The sequence below is a fragment of the Octopus bimaculoides genome, chromosome 5 (assembly GCF_046866305.1).
Source record: "Octopus bimaculoides isolate indiv1 chromosome 5, ASM4686630v1, whole genome shotgun sequence".
NCBI lineage: Eukaryota > Metazoa > Mollusca > Cephalopoda > Octopoda > Octopodidae > Octopus > Octopus bimaculoides.
Genome location: NC_142932.1, coordinates 17,444,960 through 17,467,459, shown reverse-complemented (window position 1 = coordinate 17,467,459; position 22,500 = coordinate 17,444,960). Strand labels below are relative to the sequence as shown.

Below are 22,500 nucleotides of genomic sequence, written 5' to 3'. Positions count from 1 at the left end.
GAAGAAGAAGAAGAAGAAGAAGAAGAAGAAGAAGAATGAGGAATTGAATTTCTTTTATTTGCCACAAGGACTACATATGAGAGAACATTACATTGACAGATTACAAAATTGTGTCGAGTTTTACACATAAATTCAAAGAAAAGTTGGAAAAGAAAAGTGAAATTGAAAAGAAATTGAAAATGAAATTCTATACATTGTACAAAATTTTTTAATGTTCTTAGAAAAGGATATTGGCCTAAGAACAATCGAAGAATCCCACTGATCCGATGTTACTATGGCAATCAATGGCATCAAAAGGACCAGCCTGCTCCCCTCTTTCCTCCTGTTCGGCGAGTACCTTTGCCAAAATTTTGAACTTTAAATTCTCTAGTGTACGTTTCTGTTTGGGTTCCTCCTCAGCCAGGGAGGGTTAAGACCCATCGAGGCCCTAAGCACTTAAAAGATTTTGGTGCCCCCATAAAAGATTATGTAATTCAAAATATAAACAATAACAAACCATAAAATAAATTTTCATTTTTCGAAACGAAACAAAACAATAGGGAAAATAATGTTTATTTTTGTATACTTCCACTTTATTTATATTTGAAAAGTTTCCTCAAAATTAATCTTAGGTAACACATCTGCATCTATACTTCGTAGAGATAAAAGCATCACGAATAATATTTTAGCAAATTTAAAGTAATATATTTTGTGCCGTAAACCATTTACCATTTCTGTTGCGGTCCCTCCTTTCCTTGATGCCCTCAGCACGTGCTTATTTTGCTTAATGGTTAATGCAGCGCTGTCCTTGATAGTGTTACGAATCCCCAGCTTTCACGACTGGGTGTCTTCCAGCCAGCGCCCAAATGCCAAAGACAAAGTAATACTGATTTAGTCAGGTATGTAGAAGTACAGTTCATAAGGCAGACCATGCTAACCCATCGATTTCTCTCTCACCAAGAGGAACGTTCGACACGTCCGCCACATCACAGAACTCCATCTCTCTGATCCAAAGTTGCAGCAGAACACCGAAATAGGCATCTAATTTTTACAGTCTTAGTCTGCTGTTTCTCGAGAACAGTCCACAAAGTGCTGCTCGAAAAACTGTACATATTTGTTAAGTATCAGATAGCTCGCGTCTGATGCAATTTCCCAGGAATATACCATAATTTGTGAATCTACAGCTTCGCTGAACTCAGACATACTGGCTGTTTGGGTCTTCAAATTAACTTCCTGTCTTTGCGTCCAAGGTTGAACAATGCATCCTCCATGTTTCGCATCGAAAAAATTGGCCAAGGGCCATTCTCGCCGTTAGCATGTCATTTGCGATGTCTCTTCCATGAAGCTCTTTTAAATGACTAAATTTATATTCTTTGCAGCTCATTCTTTAAGCTAACAGAATATACTATAATTTTCCCCTTTAGAGGGCCCCATTTGCTGTTATTGATGATGGTCTGTCAATAACCACTTGATCAGTTCGCTAATCCTTGACATTTTTTCAAAACGGAAAGAGACGTTCAGCTTCCTTGTCTAAGTTGACAGTATGTCGTCCGTGTAACCAACTATCCAAAAACTGTGAACAACTTACGCTAGGCCTTTCTACTAACCTGACGAAAATTCTAATTACGATTTAAGTGATCTGATATGGTTTGTCTACGTCCACGTTAGTGCATTTGGGAAATCTAGATGAAGCCTGTCAGACACTACTTGAGCAAGTTTACGAAGCTTTTATACCCACTCTTCCATTAGATTCTCTTCTCACACACAATCCTTGCGTTAATCCAAGATTCTATCCCAATTACTATTTAATACTATTGAACAACTTATTCCTACAAACGTCGTTTAACGTCCATAGAAATCCGACTACCCAGTTGCTTTCGGTGCGTAGTCAGTTACAAAGTAACGTACATTTGTACCACCTATTCTCAGTGCGGCTATTCCAGGAGGATAAGAAACTATTTTAAAATTGTGTTTGGTATCACTTACCCTCCTCTTGAGTTAACCTGTTTTAGGAACTCTTGAAAGGGCCTTCCAACACACACGGGTCCAGGATATTTATTTAAAACCCTTACATGTGAGAAACGTTTGATAAGGGAGTCAAAGCATTTTTTTCTTTTGTCTTTGAGGAGGCGTGATCATCAAAAGCTTCCACCTTTTTCAGAGATTTTAACCTCGTGTATTTGGACAAATTTCTCAACTCTTCGTTCTCCAGTTGAAGAAAGACGAGTTGAAGGATTCAATAATGGGTTGTTGCTGCTGTGGTAGCTTTTGTTTCTACTTTTCTTGTTGTTTTCTCTTTTCTTGTTGTGTCTGTTGTAGCTTCTTCTTCTTATTCTGCTGCTGCTGTTATCGTCGCCGTCGTATATAGGCTTGTTGTATATATATTTTTATTCTTTTACTTGTTTGTCATTTAACTGCGGCCATGCTGGAGCACTGCCTTTAGTTGCGCAAATCGACCCCAGGACTTATTCTTTGTATTCTGTCGGTTCCTTTCGCCAAACTGCTAAGTTACGAGGACATAAACACACCAGCATTGGTTGTCAAGTGATGCTTAGGGGACAAACATATACACACACATACATATATATATATATATATATATATATATATATATATATATATATATATATATATATACATACGACGGGCTTCTTTTAGTTTCCATCTACCAAATCCACTCACAAGGCTTTGGTCAGCCTGAGGCTATAGTAGAAGACACTTGCTCAAGGTGTCATGCAGTGGAATTGAACCTGGAACCATGTGGTTGATAAGCAAGCTATGTATATAAATTTGTGTGTGTGTGTGTGTGTGTGTGTGTGCTTTGTTCCCTCCCACCACCACCACTGCTTGACAATCAGTGCTGGTGTGTTTTTGTCCCAGTAACTTTGTGGTTCGGCAAAAGAGATCAATAGAATAAGTACCAGGCTTAAAAAAAAAAACTAAGTATTGGGGTTGATACAGCTGACTAAAAGCTCTTAAAGGCAATGCCCCAGTATGGCCACAGTCTCATGACTGAAACAAGTAAAATGGAAAAGATAAAAGAGTCTTAATATTTTTAATGTAATCAAGGCAATGAGCTGGCAGAATCGTTAACACGCCGGGCAAAATGCTTAGTGGTATTTCGTCTGTTGTTACGTTCTGAGTTCAAATTCTGCCGAGGGCAACTTTGCCTTTCATTCTTTTGGGGTCGATAAATTAAGTACCAGTTGAGCACTGGAGTTGATGTAATCGAGTTAATCCCTTTGTCTATTCTTGTTTGTCCCCTCTATGTTGAACAGTTCGCTAATTCTTGAAATTTGTGGTTCGGCAAAAGAGACCAGGCTCTAATCTGATTTGGCAGAGTTTCTACAGCTAGATGCCCTTCCTAACGCCAACCACTCTGAGAGTGTAGTGGGTGCTTTTACGTGCCACCGGCACAAAGGCCAATCAGGAGGTACTGGCAACGGCCACACTCGAAATGGTGTATTTTACGTGCCACCTACACAGGAGCCAGTCCAGCGGTACTGGCAATGAACTCGCTCGAATGTCTTTTCACGTGCCACCAGCACAAATGCCAGGAAGGCAACGTTGGTAATGATCACACTCAAATGGTGCTATTTACGTGCCACTGGCACGGAAACCACACAGCTGGTGTTCTGGCACGCTCGGACGGTGTTCTTAGTGATCTACTGGTATAGGTGCCATCACAATTTCACTTTCGCTTGCCCCAACAGGTCTTCGCAAGCCAAGTTTAGTGTTCAATGTAGAGATGGATATACATAACTTCTGTAATTTTCTATACGGTGTGTTTGTTCATTGGCTCTAATGTCAGCTCTGACATTTCAAACCTATTAACCCAATGGCAATACAACTGTAACCATCCCAACATATTTTAATAAGAATACATTATCCAGTGTTTATTTTCTTAATTTAAGATGGCATAAAGTAATTTGTTAAATATTTGGCTGCCATTTCTGAGAAATTGAGGTACAGTTGAAAAATACTGTCTGTAAAAGAACCATGCAATGTCTAGGTATTTGGTCAATAAGTGATATTTTGTTATTTTAGCCCATGTCAGCCTTCATACAGTTATACAACGAATCATAATGGCAACAAGGAATGCCAACAACTGCACCTCTTCACTCAAGTACTGACAAATGTGGAATACAAATATCGGATCTTTTTTAAAACGGGGGCCCACATTTTTCATTAACGAAACACTTTGAAACTTGGAACATTGGTAGAATGTGTCATATAAAACATCTTTTTCTCTTAGTCTTCTTAAAAAAAAAAGAAATCCATAAGTTATTCCATGTTAAAGTTGTCGTATTTCTGTAATTTCAACCAATCACTGACGTCCATTCAGCCGATGTACATTAAGTGCCGACTACATAAACAAACGATTCTGAAACAATTCTATCGGTGATAGGGTTAGGGTTAGGGTTAGGGTAAAACAGCAAATTTAAAAAGAAAAAAGCAAATAAAACGAAGAAAAAAAAAAGAAAATGAAAAAAGCAAATTTAAAATGAAAAGAGCAAATAAAACGAAGCTATGGCTTAATCAGCCAAAGGAATAAATGTAAACAACTGAATACTTGTCAGTGATTGGTTGAAATTATCGAAATAAGACAATTTTTTACATGAAATAAATTCGAATACAAAAATATTTTTCTGTTTTATAACACAAAATAGATAAGTATACGAAGTTTGAAAGTCTTTCGGTACCAAAAACACTACGTAAAACATTAATGAAAAATGTGGCCCCCGTTTTAAAAAAGATCCCAAATATCACCACACATTCACACATATACATATTGTCATCCTCTATACTGGCATAGGTTGAGTAGTTTGACTTATATCCACACACACACACACACACACATATATATACATGTGAAGGGTTCCCTGTAGTTTCCATCTCCCAAATTACTTCAAATGGAATTGGTCAATTCAGTGCTACAGTAGAGCACGCCCAAGGAAGGTATCACACAATAGCATCAAAACTCAAAATTCCTGCATTTTTTTAAATAAAAGTCTGCTGAGGTGGGTTTGTGAAATGCAATTCTATATAAGGGGACAGTGAGCTACAAAAGGCTGGAAACCAATAACATAAATATCTAAGCTGATCATGGTAGGTTTGAACCCAATCTAGCTTAAACATAAGTCTGAGAACCTATATTATTTTCTGGTCAAAGTTAATACTTATGTTATATATCATTAATATCAGAAGAACGAAGGAGGTGAGCTGGTGGAATCATTAACTCACTGGGAAAAATGCTTAACGAACTTGCTGGCCTTGTGCCAAAATTTGAAACTAACATCAAAAGCTTAGGGCCTTGTTCATCATATATTTAATCCAAAATTGTTAGTCCTACAAAATATATAGCCTAGCCTATAGCTCTTTAGAAACAAGATACATAACCAAAGCAAAATATATTTTGTCAGACTAACGATAATAGATTAAATGTTTATTCCCTGTTAGACTTATCCTTATTCTAAGGGGCTGGACATGGCTTTTTTTGAACTTATCATCTCCTGGAATATATATATATATCTATATATATATGTGTGTGTGTGTGTGTGTGTGTGTGTGTGTGTGTGTGTGTGTATATATATATATATATATATATATATATATATAAAGGAGACCACTAGGTGGACTGTTAATGTGCTAGAAGAAGATCACATGTAATGTGGTTTCCTTTATATACACATATACAATAATCTTTTGTGATCTCAGATATTTTTTCTGAATCTCCTTGATTCTTTTAATGTGCTTGTTCCCTGGTATTAAATTGATATTAATTAATATCCAATTTTTTACCCTAATGTTTTAATTATATATATATATATATATGTATATATATATATATATATATATATATATACATATATATATGATATATGACCTACGTTGGACCCCTTATTCGCATAATCACCGAACCTGGAGCTTAACTATGGTCTATCCATAGCACTTACTGAGCATTACCTGAAACCTCTGGGTCTAATTGACACCACTCTCGCTCATAGCCTATATATATGTATATATATATATATATATATATATATATATGTATATATATTCTTTCATTCTTTAACCTGTCTCAGTCATTTGCTTGCAGCCATGCTGGAGCATCACCTTAGAGGGTTTTAACCAAAGAAATCAACCTCAAGACTTATTCTTTGTAAGGCTAGTACTCATCCTATCAGTCTCTTTTGCTGAACTACTAAGTTATGGGGACATAAGCATACCAACATTGGTTGTCAAGCGAATGTGGAGGGGCAAACACAGACACATGCAGGGCATGGCTGTGTGGTTAGGAAGCTCGCTTCCCAGCTGCATGGTTTCGGGTTCAGTCCCACAGCGTGGCACCTTGGGCAAGTGTCTTCTGCTATAACCCCAGGCTGACCGAAGCCTTGTGATTGAATTTGGTAGGCGGAAGTTACTGCCGTGTGTGTATACGTCTGTGTATGTACTTGTGCCTCTCTCCCAGAGAGTGAGAGGGGGAATATATATATATATATATATATATATATATATATATATGATGGGCTTCTTTCAGTTTCCATCTACCAAATCCATTCACAAGGGTTTGGTCAGCCTAAGGTGCCACGCAGTGGGACTGAACCTGGAACCATGTAGTTGAGAAACCAGCTTCTTACCACACAGCCACACCTACATGTATATCTACGCTCAGTGAATTAAATTTATGCATTTAAACTAGTTGCTGATGTCGACACCAAACACCAATTACATGTGCAAGCAAATCACATGTGACTGGTCTATGTGCATTAAAACTTGTATTAATTTACATACACTTGAGTGTGTACTTTAATATTAAGTTTACATACATTCCTTGAATGAAAGTACGTTTATGTGTGCATATTAGTAGTTAAACTGCAAAAGAAAATATATAATAAAAACACTCCATAACCGTGAAAAGATTTCTGGATCAGTAAATAATATATATTTATAAATAGAAAAATATATATTAAAATCATGTAATTTACATACATTCAAATATATATATATACCTATGTATATATGTGAGAAAGAATAAGTTCAAGTAGAACAATTCAAACATTTTGGGGAGTCCGAAAAGAAATATTTCTAATAAATATTCATTATATCAAAATGATAGCCTGCTAAAGCAAGCAATTAAAATATGAAAATAACAAGTAAAAAGTTTGTTATAGGCATGTATAAGATAAAATCTTATATAAAATATGCTACTAACAATTGTAAAAATGGATATGTTAAAAGTGAAAATTAGAATTTAATTTCCACATACGACCGGTTCAAATGGCAATACAAACATGTAAGAAAGACCATTAATTATAATAATAATAATTAAAATAGTTATGTATCACCATTTTCATTAGTGTAAAAAATTAAAGGAAAACATCAAAAAAAGGTATTGCCAAAAAAAAATTTAGAAGTAAAAACAAATGGGCTATGTTGGAGAAGCTGACCGGATATTTGCAAATAAATTGTAAAAGGGGAAACAAGAAGAGAAACAGGGACTCGAAAATACATTAACATGTCCCCGTTTCTCTTCTTTTTGACCTTTTTACAATTTATTTGCAAATATCAGATCAGCTTCTCCAACATAGCCCATTTGTTTTTCCTTCTAAATTTTTTTTGGCAATACCTTTTTTGATGTGTTCCTTTAATTTTTTTACACTGACGAGAATGGTGATACATAACTATTTTAATTATTATTATTATAATTAATGGTTTTTTTTTCTTACATGTTTGTATTACCATTTGAACAGGTTGTATGTTGAAATTAAATTCTAATTTGAACTTTTAATATTTCTTCTCCATTTTTATCTGTCCTTCACTGTGAAGGAAAAGGCTTTCGTTACCAAAAGTGGTAGAAGCTCCCACTCTTTACTCTTTTACTTGTTTCAGTCATTTGACTGCAGCCATGCTGGAGCACCGCCTTTAGTCGAGCAAATCGACCCCAGGACTTATTCTTTGTAAGCCTAGTACTTATTCTATCGGTCTCTTTTGCTGAACCGCTAGGTGACGGGGACATAAACACACCAGCATCGGTTGTCAAACAATGCTAGGGGGACAAATACAGACACACAAACACACACATATATACGACGGGCTTCTTTCAGTTTCCATCTATCAAATCCACTCACAAGGCTTTGGTTGGCCCGAGGCTATAGTAGAAGACACTTGCCCAAGATGCCATGCAGTGGGACTGAACCCGGAACCATGTGGTTGGTAAGCAAGCTACTTACCACACAGCCACTCCTGCGCCTAATTGTTAGTAGAGTTTTTTTTTTTTTTTTTATATATGAGACTTTATCTTATACATGCCTATAACGAACTTTTTACTTATATACCTGTGTGTATGCATGTATGTATATGTGTGTATGCATGCATGTACGTGTTTGTGCACGTCTATGAAGGTGTGTGTGTGTGTGTGTTTTGAGATTGAGGTAACAATAAATAAAAAAGGTGATGTTATTTCACCTGACAGCGTGAGTAGGTGTATAAGTTACTGCAAAGTGGTTTCAAACTTCCAAACAGTTGGAAACACATCAAGTATAACACAATTTTCTTTCCCTTCATGCAACTTATCATCATTTTACTTCACTGTTTGTATGATCTGGGAAACTCTGCCCGACTTTTAAAACTTGCCTCACACTAATATTTATTCTGCTCTCCTTCAAGAAGTTTTCGTAATTCTCCCAATGTAAAGAATTCAACGTAGTCACTATCTGTTTGTTTATTTTATCACAGTCCGGAGAGTTGATCAAACTAAGTCCTGAGTCTTCTCTCGAGTCCGGCGTGTTTTGATGTACAAACAAATTTAATTCCGCGAGCTCGTCAGCCATCCTTGCATTACACGAAGTTTCAAAATGTTTTGATGGAAGCAACCGGGGTACGGCATGATAGCACAGTCTTGAATCTCCGGCCATAATACAAATATCACCAGATCGAAGATGAAAAGCTGCGGGCTTTACTGCTTTAGTTACCCCACCTAATAGGAAGATTGCGTCCTGACCAAAACTGAAAGAAATAATTGGTGAGTTATGGTCAAACTCTGAGTGATCTGTGTGTCCAGCTAAAGTAGATCCCATATGGTAATAGTTTACTATAGCGGCCTCTGGATTATATTCTTTAAAACCGACCACAGAAGCGATGTATTTAGCCAAAATTTCTAGATCAAATGGAAATGTAGACACCTGGTCTTTGCTATACGTTTTATCGTTCCAGTTATAATGGTAACCCAGTGTGACCCACCGAAGTTTATTTATATGAAATCTCATATCGAAAGATAGACTGTCGACAACACATTGTGCTTTACCGCTTTCGTAATTTTCGCTGGCTGTCCAGATATTGTCAGGCCGATTAATTCCACATTGCTTTTCGATAAAATCGAGATTAGTAACATTTTGTCTGGAAGGATAGTCGTGCAGACATCGATGAGTCCAGTAACGCTGAGCAGCAGCTGTGAAAGGGTTACTGATAAACACAAACCCCGGACTTGTTTTATAATAATACACTTTCCATTCGTTCACCGGTCGTAAGCCGAACAGGTGTGGTTCAGTTTTCGTTGTTTCTGTCTGGTTAAAAGGAATGACATTACAGTTATTATTTGTAATTAGCTCATTAGTAAAATCAATTACCTCTGAAAAATCGGGAGGTGGTTCTTTTCGCTTATATCGCTTAAATTCTTCACGAAATACATCCGTACCTTCGTCGTCGTCTCTGTAGGTAGAAGCCATTTTGAAATATGAATAGTAATTTCCCTTCGTTTAAAAATCTGTAGAGTTTTTGCCCTTGAGAAAAATTGCTATTATGAACACCACACACACACATACGCACTCCTTCTTTCTCTTTCTCTCTCTCTCTTTCTTTCTCTTTCTCTCTCTCTCTCTTTCTCTCCCTCCCCTCTCTTCTCCTCCTCTCTCTCTCTTTTTCTCTCTCCTCCTCTCTTTCTCTCCCTGCCCCTCTCTTTTTCTCTCCTTCCCCCTCTCTTTCTCTTCCACTGTATGACTCAAGGGTGAGAGTTCCGTGCATTTCGCCTATTGCTAAGTGCAATACACGAAACGTTGAGCCATTGACTCACTTATGTAACTTTCTGGCGACTTGTGTGTGTTGTGTGCAAACGTGTGTAGGAGGAGAGAGATTTATATGCAAAAGAATTAGACGTCTTAATACACATTTTAAAAGGCGCTTCTCTTGTGACTGCATTCTATAACATGAAAATCTATCCACGTTTAATTCAAGAGAAATTTATAGATTTATCAGGACCTCCGACCTATCACATAGAGCTCTGTTTTATTAACCGTAGATTGAAGCAAGGCAGCAAGTTGGCAGAATCGTTACCACCTTTACAAAATGCTTGGTGGTACTTCTTCTGAATTCTATACGTTCTACGTTCGAGTGCCGCCGAGGTCGACTTCACCTTCCAAAGTCGTTGGTTATATGGGTTCTTTTTTTTTTTTTTTTGCATTCCCCCACCCTCGTAATTTAGCGGTTCAGCAAAAGATACCGATAAAATATGTACAAGTTGTATAGGTGCAGGAGTGGCTGCGTGGTAAGTAGCTTGCTTACCAACCGCATGGTTCCTGGTTCATTCCCACTGCGTGGCACCTTGGGTAAGTGTCTTCTACTATAGCCTCGGACCGACTAAAGCTTTGTGAGTGGATTTGGTAGACGGAAACTGAAAGAAGCCCGTCGTATATATGTATGTATATATATATATATATATATGTGTGTGTGTGTGTGTGTGTGTGTGTGTGTGCGTGTGTTTGTGTGTGTGTTTGTCCCCACCAACATCGCTTGACAACCGATGGTGGCGTGTTTACGTCCCCGTAAGTTAGCGGTTCGGCACAAAAGACCGATAGAATAAGTACTAGGCTTCCAAAGAATAAGTCCTGGGGTCGGTTTGCTCGACTAAAGGTGGTACTCCAGCATGGCCGCAGTCAAGTGACTGAAACAAGTAAAAGAGAGTAGAGTTTAGCACTGTAAATCGACTGCACACTCCTTCGAAATTCCTAGCATTGTGTTAAAATTTGAAGCCACGAATAGTAATATAGTACACACGGTAACATAAGTAGCGTTTCATTTCCTGCTCGCATAAACATCAGAGGAAGATTTGTCTGTGCTAGTAACCCATACTATAGTTTTGTTCAACCCTGTCACACTATATGAGGTGTATTGTAACAATGTAGACTGGTAGAAGCATGGTAGTGTGGTTAAAAAGCTCTCTTTACAACCACAAGGTTTCGGGTTCAGTCCCACAGCGTGACATTTTGAGCGAGTATCTTCTGCTATAGTCTTAAGCCTTGCAAATAAATTTTGTACGCCGAAACTGTAGGAGCGCGTCATTTGTATGACTTCGTGTTTGTGTTTATCTCCGTAACTGCTTCGTGTTGGTGTGTTTACGTCTTCGCAAAGTAGCAGTTCGGTTAAAACTAAAAAATAAAGAATAATGATCAAATGATTAAATACCAGACTTCAAAGAAAAATCAGCCCTGGGCTCGATTCGTTCGACTAATATTCTTCAAGAAGGCAGCGAGCTGGCAGATTCGTTAGCACGCCGGGCGAAATGCTTAACGGTATTTCGTCTGCCGTTACGTTCTGAGTTCAAATTCCAGCGGAGGTCGACTTTGCATTTTATCCATTTGGGGTCGATTAAATAAGTACCAGTTAATCACTGGGGGGTCGATGTAATCCACTTAATCATTTTGTCTGTCTTTGTTTGTCCTCTTTATGTTTAGCTTCCTGTAGGTAATAAAGAAATAAATATTCTTCAAGATGGTAGCCCAGTATGGCTGCAGTCTAATGTTAAAAATAAGTACGAGAAATGTGTGTGTGTGCGCGTGCATTACACACACACGCGACAGCTTCTTTCAGTTTCCCGAGGCTATAGTAGAAGGTACTTGCCCAAGATTTCACATTGTAGGAGTGAACCCGGAACCTTGTGGTTGGTAAGCAACCTACTTAACACACAGCCACGTATTTATGTTTGAGTTTGTACCCACTCACCGCTTGGTAACTGGTGTCGGTTTGTTGATGTCCCTATAACATAGACATTCGGCAAAAGAAAGATCGATAAGTACCTGACATTAAAAATGTAATACAACCACGTTGACTATACATCTCCCTTAACTCTTTACGCATTTCGATTACTCAGTAATTACAATGCTATTCACATTGTGTTGAAGTTTCGATGATATATAATAGCATAGTTTTAGAATAACATTGAGCAGTAGGTGTAAAAAGACAGATCCGGTCGGCTTTGACATGAAACGGGTAAAATATTTTTGACCTGATATGACTGATTGAAATGCTAAAGGCTGAAATATGTGTGTCTGTGATTCTAGTGATAAAAACATAAGCTTCGTATCAAGAAACATAACTCTGCTTTGGCTAGAGTTATGTACCTTGACTGACTGGAGTTTACATTTGTTTTACTCTTTTACTCTTTTACTTGTTTCAGTCATTTGACTGTGGCCATGCTGGAGCACCACCTTTAGTCGAGCAAACCGACCCCAGGACTTGTTCTTTGTAAGCCTAGTACTTATTCTATCGGTTTCTTTTGCCGAACCGCTAAGTTACGGGGACGTAAACACATCACCATCGGTTGTCAAGCGATGTTGGCGGACAAACACAAACACACAAACATATACACACATATATACATACATATATACATACATATATACATACATATATACGATCAATTGTTTTGAACACTAGGAAGGACATCAACTCAGTTGAAAAGTTATTTTTTCCAATTAAGAAATCATCATATCTATATAAAGAAAAAAAAGCAAAGCAAAATAAAAAAAATATTATTATTATTATTATTATTATTATTATTATTATTATTATTATTATTATTATTATTATTATTATTATATTTCTCTGCTTAGTGGCTGTAGCAAAAAGAGGCTGTGTAGTGGACCCGTCTGAAAGGTCTGAAGGCAGACACATTCCTACCTGGTCAAGCTCTCATCAGTTTCTTCAAATATCAGTTGAAGAGGAAGGTTAGAGTAGAGCAGGAGGTGCTGCCTTCTAGTGTGTTTATCAAAAGGTGGTCGACACTGGCAAGACCGGTGAAGGCACTTTCCCATGCCTTAGAGATGGCAGAGAAATCCGGGATTTTTGTGTGGGGGTTACTCCGAAATATCCTAAGTGGACTGCCCCACTATTGGGGGATCCTGTTTGTTTATTTATTTATTTTTCTACTTTCTATTTATATATCTTCTGTTATATCCTTTAATGTGGAGGCGCAATGGCCCAGTGGTTAGGGCAGCGGACTCGCGGTCGTATGATCGCGGTTTCGATTCCCAGACCGGGCGTTGTGAGTGTTTATTGAGCGAAAACAATTAAAAGTCCACGAGGCTCCGGCAGAGGGTGGTGGCGAACCCTGCTGTACTCTTTCACCACAACTTTCTCTCGTTCTTTCTTCCTGTTTCTGTTGTGCCTGTAATTCAAAGGGTGAGCCTTGTCACACTGCGTCACGCTGAATATCCCCGAGAACTACGTTAAGGGTACACGTGTCTGTGGAGTGCTCAGCCACTTGCACGTTAATTTTACGAGTAGGCTGTTCCGTTGATCGGATCAACTGGAATGTTCGACGTCGTAAGCGACGGAGTGCCAACATATCCTTTAATGTGGTCGTGTCTCCCCTTGATTGATGTTAACACTACATGTCTTTGTAATTTTTTTTTTTTTTTTGCTGTAACTCGTCCTTCGATATTGTCCTTCATGTCCTGAGCCCTTGTGGCCAATAAAAGAAATCATTATTATTATTATTATTCCGCCGATTTCGACTTTGTCTTTCATCCTTTCAGGGTCGATACAATAAGCACCAGTGAAATACTGGGTCGATGTATTCGACTCATCCACATACCCAAAATTGCTGCCCTCGTGGCAAAATCTGAAACAATTATTATTATTATTATTATTATCATTATTATTATTATTATTATTATTATCATCATCATCATCATCATCATCATCATCATCATCATCATCATCATCATCATCATCATCATCATTATCATCATCATTAAGAGACGGCGAGCTGGCAGAAATCGTTTGCACGCCGGCCGAAATGTTTAGCTGTATTTCGTCTGCTGTTACGTTCTGAGTTCAATTTCCGCCGAGGTCGACTTTGCCTTTCATCCTTTCGGGGTCGAATAAATAAGTACCAGTTACGCATTGGGGTCGATGTAATCGACTTAATCCCTTTGTTTGTCCCCTCTATATTTAGTCCCCTTTGGGGACTAAAGAAATATATTTTACAGAAAATAAAGGAATTCGCGAACGCAGGATGGCTATGATGACAACTTAGAAGATCGAGTAAATACTCTTTAGAAGATGGATAGAACTGGCCAGAAAGCTTTCATAGGGAATCGAACCCTGCACCTGTCGGTCGCTTTTGCCGAACGGCTAAGTTACAAGGCTGAAACAAACCGACACCGGTTGTCAAGCGGTGTGGGAACAGCGAATACACGCACGCACGCACGCGACAGACTTTCGCGCAGTTTTTCCATCTAAGCAAATTCACTCACAAAATATTGATTGACCCAGGATTATACCCGAGGTGTCACGTTGTGAGACTGAACCCGAAATCAAGTGGTTGCGAAGCAAACTTTTTGTCTCCGGCTACGGTCAGCATTCTTTTATTCTTTCAGTTGTTTCAGTCATCTGACTGCGACCACGCTGGAGCACAGCTTTGAAGGACGTATTTCGTGGACTATGTTTGTTGCTGCATCAAACTTGAACCCTCAGTGACGGATCTCCAAACATCCAGATACATGCACAGCACTCCGGAATATGAATGACCATGTGGTTGGGAAACAAATGTCTTACCACACAGCTACGCCTGCGCCTCAGTCATTAGACTGCGGCCATGCTGGGGCACCACCTTGGAGAATTTTTAGTCGAATGAATCGATCCCAGTACTTACGTTTTTAAAAGCTAGGGACTTATTCTGTCGGCCTCTTTTGCCGAACCGTTACGGGGACGTAAACACACTAGCACTGGTTGTCAAGCGATGGTGGTGGAAGACAAACACAAACACAAAGACACACATACATAAATATATATACACACACACATAGATAGATAGATACCTAGATAGATAGATATACATGACGTGTTTCTTTCAGTTTCCTTCTACCAAATCCACTCACAAGGCTTTAGTCGGCTCGAGGCTATAGTAGAAGACACTTGCCCAAGGTTCCACGCAGTGGAACTGAACACGGAACGATGTGGTTGGGAAGCAAGCTTCTCACCACACAGCCACTCCCACGCCTATGAGGAAAAAGGACTCCTGATTTCTTTACAAAACACTGCTTTTTCTACCAGTAACCTAACAGCCGGTGGACATACACACGCACGCACACACACACAGAATTTCCGACTTCCAGATTCACTGGCAAGACATTGGTCGGCCCGGGGCTATAGTAAAAGACACTTGTCCTAGGTGCCACACAGTGGGACTGAACCCGAAACTATATCGGTTGCAAAGCGCGAACTTTCTTAACCCCTATTTCAACAACATATTTCAAGGATGGAATATATTTCGAAGACAGTAGTGTACATATAAATATTATAAACATACATTCTAGAGACGATAAAGTTCATAGTCCAGTCGTATATACTCTTATATTATCTCATACGGTACTCTGCCGTTAATCAACATACTTGACATTTTAAATCAGGCTAGATCTGCGTCAATATGGTGATTCTTCGATGACTTATCAGATTTTGATAAGAATTATCCAAACTGGAATGTAAACGCATTCTTTCTATACCATAGAATGAATGTGTTTACATTTTAACTTAACCTACAGTGAAGATAGATAGATAGATAGATAAATAGATAGATAGATAGATAGATAGATAGATAGATACATACATACATACATACATACATACATACATACATACATACATACATACATACACACACACACGCGTGCGAAGATGTGCGGAAAAGTTCCAGTAATTGAAACCACAACTTCGCGATCATGAGAGCAACACCCTAGCTACTAGGCTATGGGCCCTTATACACCATCATATATGGTACGCTTATACATACGACGGATAGGGGTCTGAAAAGTTCTTGGCTTTAAAGCAATCGGGAAAGGACCGCTGCAATAAGTGTGTGAATCGGAGAGGGGAATGTGTTGGATAAAATCATAGTTAACTGATCCGCCTGTATTTTCTCTTACCCAGAGCCAGGAACTTTTCATATATATAGGTGAAGGCATGGCTGAGAAGTAAGAAGCTCACTTCCCAACCACATGGTTCTGGGTTCAGTCCCACTGCGTGGCATCTTGGGCAAGTGTCTTCTAGCATAACCTCGGACCGAACAAAGCTTTGTGAGTGAACTTGGTATACGGAAACTGAAAGAAACCCGTCGTATATATCTGAGTATGTGTCTTTGTGTCTGAGTTTGCCCCACACCACCGCTTGACAACTGGTGTTGGTGCGGTTACGTCACCGCAACTTATCGGTTCGACAAAAGAAACCAATATATTGAATACCAGGTTTTTAAAAAAATGTACTGATATCGATTCGTTCGACTAAAATTCTTTGAGGCAGTGCCCAAGCATGGCCGCAGTCTAATGTTTGAAACAAGTAAAAGATAATATATATATATATATATATATATATATATATATATATATATATATATAATATACCGTCACACCATACACCACCATACCACACAACACCACATCGCATCACACCACCACGCACACACTAGCACTGACCTCTTCCCAGCCCCACATCATCATCTACACACCTACACATGCACACACGTATACATCAAGGTTACCAGCCCTCTTCCACACGCAGATACATGCTCTCTTATACACACGCACGCGCACCATTACTTTATTATCTCCCCTTCTTCCAAGCTCTCCTGTGTGACCCCTCTGTCTGGCATTCGCCATGATAGATCGCTAGCCAATACACCTTCTTTATTTTCTCTCCTTGTTTCTTTCTGTGGAAGAGCGTAGGCTCGAAACGTTAAAGATCTTTCATCTTTCACTTCCCGAGCGTTAAACTAATACATCTGTTTGTTGTCTACACCACCTGTCTTTGTTTTTTCTTTTGTTTTTCTTTTTGCGAATTCTTCCTATACACACATATATATACGCAAGACGACTAAACCCATTCTCCTGTTGTAGAATTCTTTCAGTTTCCTCCTGCCAAATCCAATCAGAAGGCTTTGGTCGGCCCAAATCTATAGCCGAAGACACTTGCCTAAAGCGTCAGGCAAGGCGACTAGACCCAGAAGCATGTGGTTGGGAATCAAACTTCTTACCACACAGCTACGCCACACCTGCACATATGCAGGAATATGCAAGGTATGTGCGAGTGTATACGTGCATATTGCGTACGCGTGTGTATATTGTGTGCATGTGTATATTGTGTGTGTGTGGGTGTTGTGTGCGCATTTGTGACCGCGCGCGTGTACGTTCCCTGGGTAAGTGTTGAACCGTCAGTAAAGTGCAAATGTTGAAGTTGCTTGAGAACGAAAGAATCAAAGACAATCGTTTCGCCACCCCTCCACAATGTCCTTGTTGAACTGATAATGTCACGCTATATGATGTCAATTGGACATATCTGTGTACCACATTATATAAGTGTTGGTAATTCTCCTACACCAACCACCTACACACATCCATATACGTACACACGCACATGAATTTTTGTGTATATGTAAGTCACCTCATTATGGAATAACATACATAACATCAGCGGCATACCTACACAAGTGTACCCTAACCCCCACCCCCACAGAATTTGTTTCCTCATAAATTCAAGAAAATACTTTTATTTAAAAATTTTTTTTTTTTTTTTTACTTGTTTCAGTCATATGACTGCAGCCATTGAAGGATTTTAGTCGGACAAATCGACCCCCAGGATTTATTTTTAAAAAATCCTAGTAGTTATTCTATCGGTCACTTTTGCCGAACCACTAAGTTACGGCGACGTAAACACACCAGCACCGGTTGTCCAGCGGTGATGGGGGACAGACATACATACAAAAGCACACACACACACACATGCATATACGATGGGCTTCTTTTCAGTTTCAGTCTACCAAATCCATTCACAAGGCTTTGCTCGGATCCAGGCTGTAGTAAAAGACATTTACCCATGTGGGACTGAACCCGGAACCATGTGTTTGAGAAGCAGACTTCTTACTACATTTTTTAATGAAATTTCCAACAAATACGCATCAAATGGTGTAGATTCCAATTATATTCTGAGGATGGGGCGAAGAGTTTTGGACGATTCACACAAGTCGGATTTGTATCCTCATAACGTTTTTTGAAATTTTCTATAAATATCCTTCAGAGTCTATAGATTAAGATTATATCGGAATTTGATATGAAAAAAGATTTGGTGGGCTAGTACACACTACATACTAACACACGTCACATATCTACAAAACGAAACTTGAGATTTCGAAAAAAATTATGTGTATCAGTATGTATGCGAACGAATCCACCATTTCATTTTGTTTTGTTTTTTTTTTCATATTATATTCCGCTCTGTTTGTAATGTACACACTTTGAAAGGTATTTGTAGAATATTTTATCAAAAAATGACTATTTTTATGAAAGTTATAAGAAATCAAATCCAACTCACGTGAATCTTCCGAAAGTTCTCACCACAGCCTCGAAAATTTTTTGTTTCACATTAAATTCCGATATAATCGTAATCTGTATCATCTCAAAAGAATTCTGTAGAAAATTTCAATAAAAATTATCCATTTTTCTGAAAGTTATGAGGAAACAAAGTCGGGTAGGGGCACAATTGTGTAGATATGCCGACATTCGTCTATTTAAGACTGTCAAGCTTATATATATATATATATATATATATATATATATATATATATATATATATATATATATATATATATGTATGTATATATGTATATATATATATGTGTGTGTGTGTGTGTGTATGTATGTGTGTGTGTATATATATATGTATGTATACATATATATATACATGTATGTATATATACATATGTATATATATATATGTATGTATATATACATATGTATATATGTGTATGTATATATATACATATATATATATATATATATATATATATATATATATATATATATATATATATATATATATATATATATAACGTGAGAGAGTTAGGGGTTGGGGGTACAACCCACTAAGGGATAGTATCTATCCAGTATACTGCTGGGAGGATACCCAATTATTGCTACACTAGTGCTATACTAGGTGCAATCAATGGGAGCAGGGTAAAAGTGGTGGTTTTACCCAAAATTTGTATAACAATTAGAAAATGGAGGATAATATGCTGAACCCAACTACTTGTAGACGGTGTATCCCGTTGAATTCATTAATTTAATTCATAGCAAAAGTGACAAAAAAAAAGGAAGAAAAAGAAAGAGAGAACCAAAGTACAGGTGCCTATGGCAGACTATGCTATCTTGCCAACCTGGTTTACGTATAGAAGTACAAATTACATAAGGAATTAGAGGATGAACAGATGTTTTGTTCATCCTCTAATTCCTTATGTAATTTGTACTTCTATACGTAAACCAGGTTGGCAAGATAACATAGTCTGCCATAGGCACCTGTGCTTTGGTTCTCTCTTTCTTTTTCTTCCTTTTTTTTTGTCACTTTTGCTATGAATTAAATTAATGAATTCAACGGGATACACCGTCTACAAGTAGTTGGGTTCAGCATATTATCCTCCATTTTCTAATTGTTATATATATATATATATATATATATATATATATATATATATATATATATATATATATATATATATATATGTATGTATGTATGTATGTATACACACACACACATACATATATATATTTAGGAAGTTAAAAGTTATGGCTACTCATAGACTGACCATTGGCAGCATAGGCGACGCGTATTACTCAAATGGCTAAAGGTGCATAACCTCTCTAAAGGTAGAGAGGTTATGCACCTTCAACCGTTTGAGTCTGACGAGTCACCTATACTGCTAAGTACTACATAGGTGCGAAACCAGTGCGAATCCATGTTCCTTAAACAAATTTATTGAAACAAATGATACATGTTCTTTATTACATGAGAAAATGAAAGTATATCTTCATATTTCAACGTAAGCACCTTTGCCGTCAACCTGTTTCCTCAAACGGCCAGAGATGGAATGAACAACCTTCTGAAGGACGTCGTCTGGGATATCATTGAGAACCTCTTGAATCCGTGTCTCCAAGTCCTCCAGTGTGCGAGGTCTTATCCCCTTTTGTGTAACTTTCACGAGCTGCCTGACGTGTTGATTTTTGCGGGCTGGGATTAAACATTTCTTGCACTGTTGTCACGTTCTCCATTGATTGGGACGTTGTTGGACGGCCACTTCATTTATCATTCACAGAGTTCGTGGTCATCAGCTTTGCCTGACAACTTTTTTTATTGTCTCCGGACATAGTGTTGCATGCTTACCTTTCCATGCACGCCACTATCTCTGAACCAAAACAATGGAATTCCACACTTCATAGCGTGCTGCTATCTCAGCTCGCTCCTGAACAGTCAAGCGACCGGACATCTGGAAAATAAGAAATAAGAGATAAGACAATAAGAAAATAAGAAATCTCCATTAGTGTTGTCTGTTTAAAAAATGTTTTCGTCCCGACTTCAGTGATACTGAAAATCCTATAAGCAATTTCTGATGCCTAGTTACTTTTCACCCACCCTATATATTATATATACACACACACCGTAAATCCTCGAGTATAATCCGCATTTTTTATCCAAAATTTAAAGGTCAAAATCCCTAGTGCGTACTATACACGAGGTTAAAAATGAAAAATATTTTCTAAGCAATGTCCGAGTATCTATTTGCTGTCCGGCAATGTTTATTCAGACGCATTTTGTGACGTCGGGCGCGAAAATACCTTAAGCTAATACGTTAAGCTATATTTATTTTTTACTGACGTTATTACTGTTATTTCTTTATTTTCTGCAAAGTGCACAACACGTTTGCACTATGTTATACATATAATAATAATAAAGGACGTTACCGTATATATGTTTACAAACCAAAGACGTTATATAGACCTCCTTGACTCAAGTTAGAGAAGGGGTGCGTATTATACACAAGGTTTAGGTTTTTCAGAGGTACAGCCCCCTAAAAATCCCCTGCGTATTATACTCAAGGGCGGACTATACTCGAGGATTTACGGTATATATGCACACACACACACACACACACTTGTTTCAGTCATTGAACCATTGCATGGTAGTACACTGCCTTTGAAAGGATTAGTTGAATAAATCGGGTCTCGTTCTTTCTTTTTTTTTTTTTTTTTATCTTTTGAAAGTCAAGAACTTATTTTTAATCGTTTTCTTTTTACCGAATCGCTAGTTGATCCGAACGTAAACATGTCAAATGTCAACACTCGTTGTCAAGCGGTGGAGGGAAACACACACAGACGCGTGTGCACGCGCACACACGAACACACACATATATATATATATAAGAATGTGTGTAGATGATGATGGGGATGATGGTGATGTTAGCTGTCCACTTGTGTTCGAAAGCCATTACACTTTCGACGGTGACTCCTTCAGAATCGTTAGGCTCCAGCATGCCTTTATGTTGACAAAACGTACGCACAAGCCTGCACATCTGCACACACACACAAACACATACATATACACTCACACACACACACACACACACACACACGCACACACACGTGGGGCTGTTTGCTGATGTTTTATTCCATGTTGACTTTATGTGGTATACGTTCAGTGCGATCGAACCATTTATCGATTCTAAACAGACATGTGTCACGGCTCGTATTTATCTATTTTAATAACCACTTGAGCGCTTTTATGGATCATAACCGAATCAATGAGATGTAGGCTTGTGCTGTATTTCGATATGTGCATACTTTACTATATACGTGTGTGTTGTGTGTGTGTGTGTGTGTGTGTGTGTGTGTGTGTGTGTGTGTGTGTGTGTGTGTTTGTGTGTGTGTGTGTGTGTGTAGGCACAGATAAAGAATGGTAGTAATGCTTCTAATAAGTTTCAAGTTTTGCCCCAAAGCAAGTAAATTTAAGGAAGAAGGCTACAGTCGATTACTCTAACGTTAGGGCTCCACTGGTACCGTATTTTATCCATCCCCAAAGAAGGGCAAAGTTCACCTCGGTGGTATATGAGCTCAGCCGGAAGAAATGTCGCTGAGCATTTTGTCCGGACCGGTAACGATTCTGCCAGTACACTGCTAATAATAATAATAATAATAATAATAATAATAATAATAATAATAATAATAATAATAATAAGGGTTTCAAATTTTGGCTCAGGGCCAGCAGTTTTGAGAGAGGGGCCAAGCCGATTAAATCGACCCCAGTGCTCAACAAGTAAAAGCCAAAGTCAACTTCGGCTGAACTTGAACTCAGAACGTAAAGCCAGACAATTCTTGTTGTTGTTATTTAGACCAGGGGTTTTCAAACTGTAGTCCGCGGACCACAGGG

At 38.2% G+C, this 22,500-nt stretch overlaps 3 protein-coding genes across 4 annotated transcripts in view; 1 reads left to right on the top strand and 2 right to left on the bottom strand.

Moving 5' to 3' along the window:
- The window catches only part of LOC106873475 (prestin), a 210,304-nt gene that overhangs the window by 76,014 nt on the left and 111,790 nt on the right, over nucleotides 1-22,500 (top strand). The window lies entirely within an intron of this gene.
- LOC106873474 (nucleic acid dioxygenase ALKBH1) lies at nucleotides 37-10,540 on the bottom strand. Its single transcript, XM_089352000.1, has one exon. The coding sequence runs from the start codon at nucleotides 9,705-9,707 to the stop codon at nucleotides 8,559-8,561; it is 1,149 nt and encodes a 382-aa protein (XP_089208126.1). The 5' UTR covers nucleotides 9,708-10,540; the 3' UTR covers nucleotides 37-8,558.
- The window catches only part of LOC149135434 (uncharacterized), a 51,538-nt gene continuing 49,426 nt past the window's right edge, over nucleotides 20,389-22,500 (bottom strand). Inside the window, exon 3 of one of the 2 annotated variants that reach the window (XM_089352001.1) lies at nucleotides 20,389-20,563. In XM_089352001.1, the coding sequence (XP_089208127.1) occupies nucleotides 20,529-20,563 (35 nt within the window). In that variant the 3' untranslated portion in view covers nucleotides 20,389-20,528. The remainder of the gene's footprint in view (nucleotides 20,564-22,500) is intronic. The other variant, XR_016241853.1, reaches the window with a different exon arrangement.

Coding starts and splice junctions, on each gene's coding strand:
- LOC106873474 (XM_089352000.1), bottom strand. CDS start 9,707: ATGGCTTCTACCTACAGAGACGACGACGAAGGTACGGATGTATTTCGT.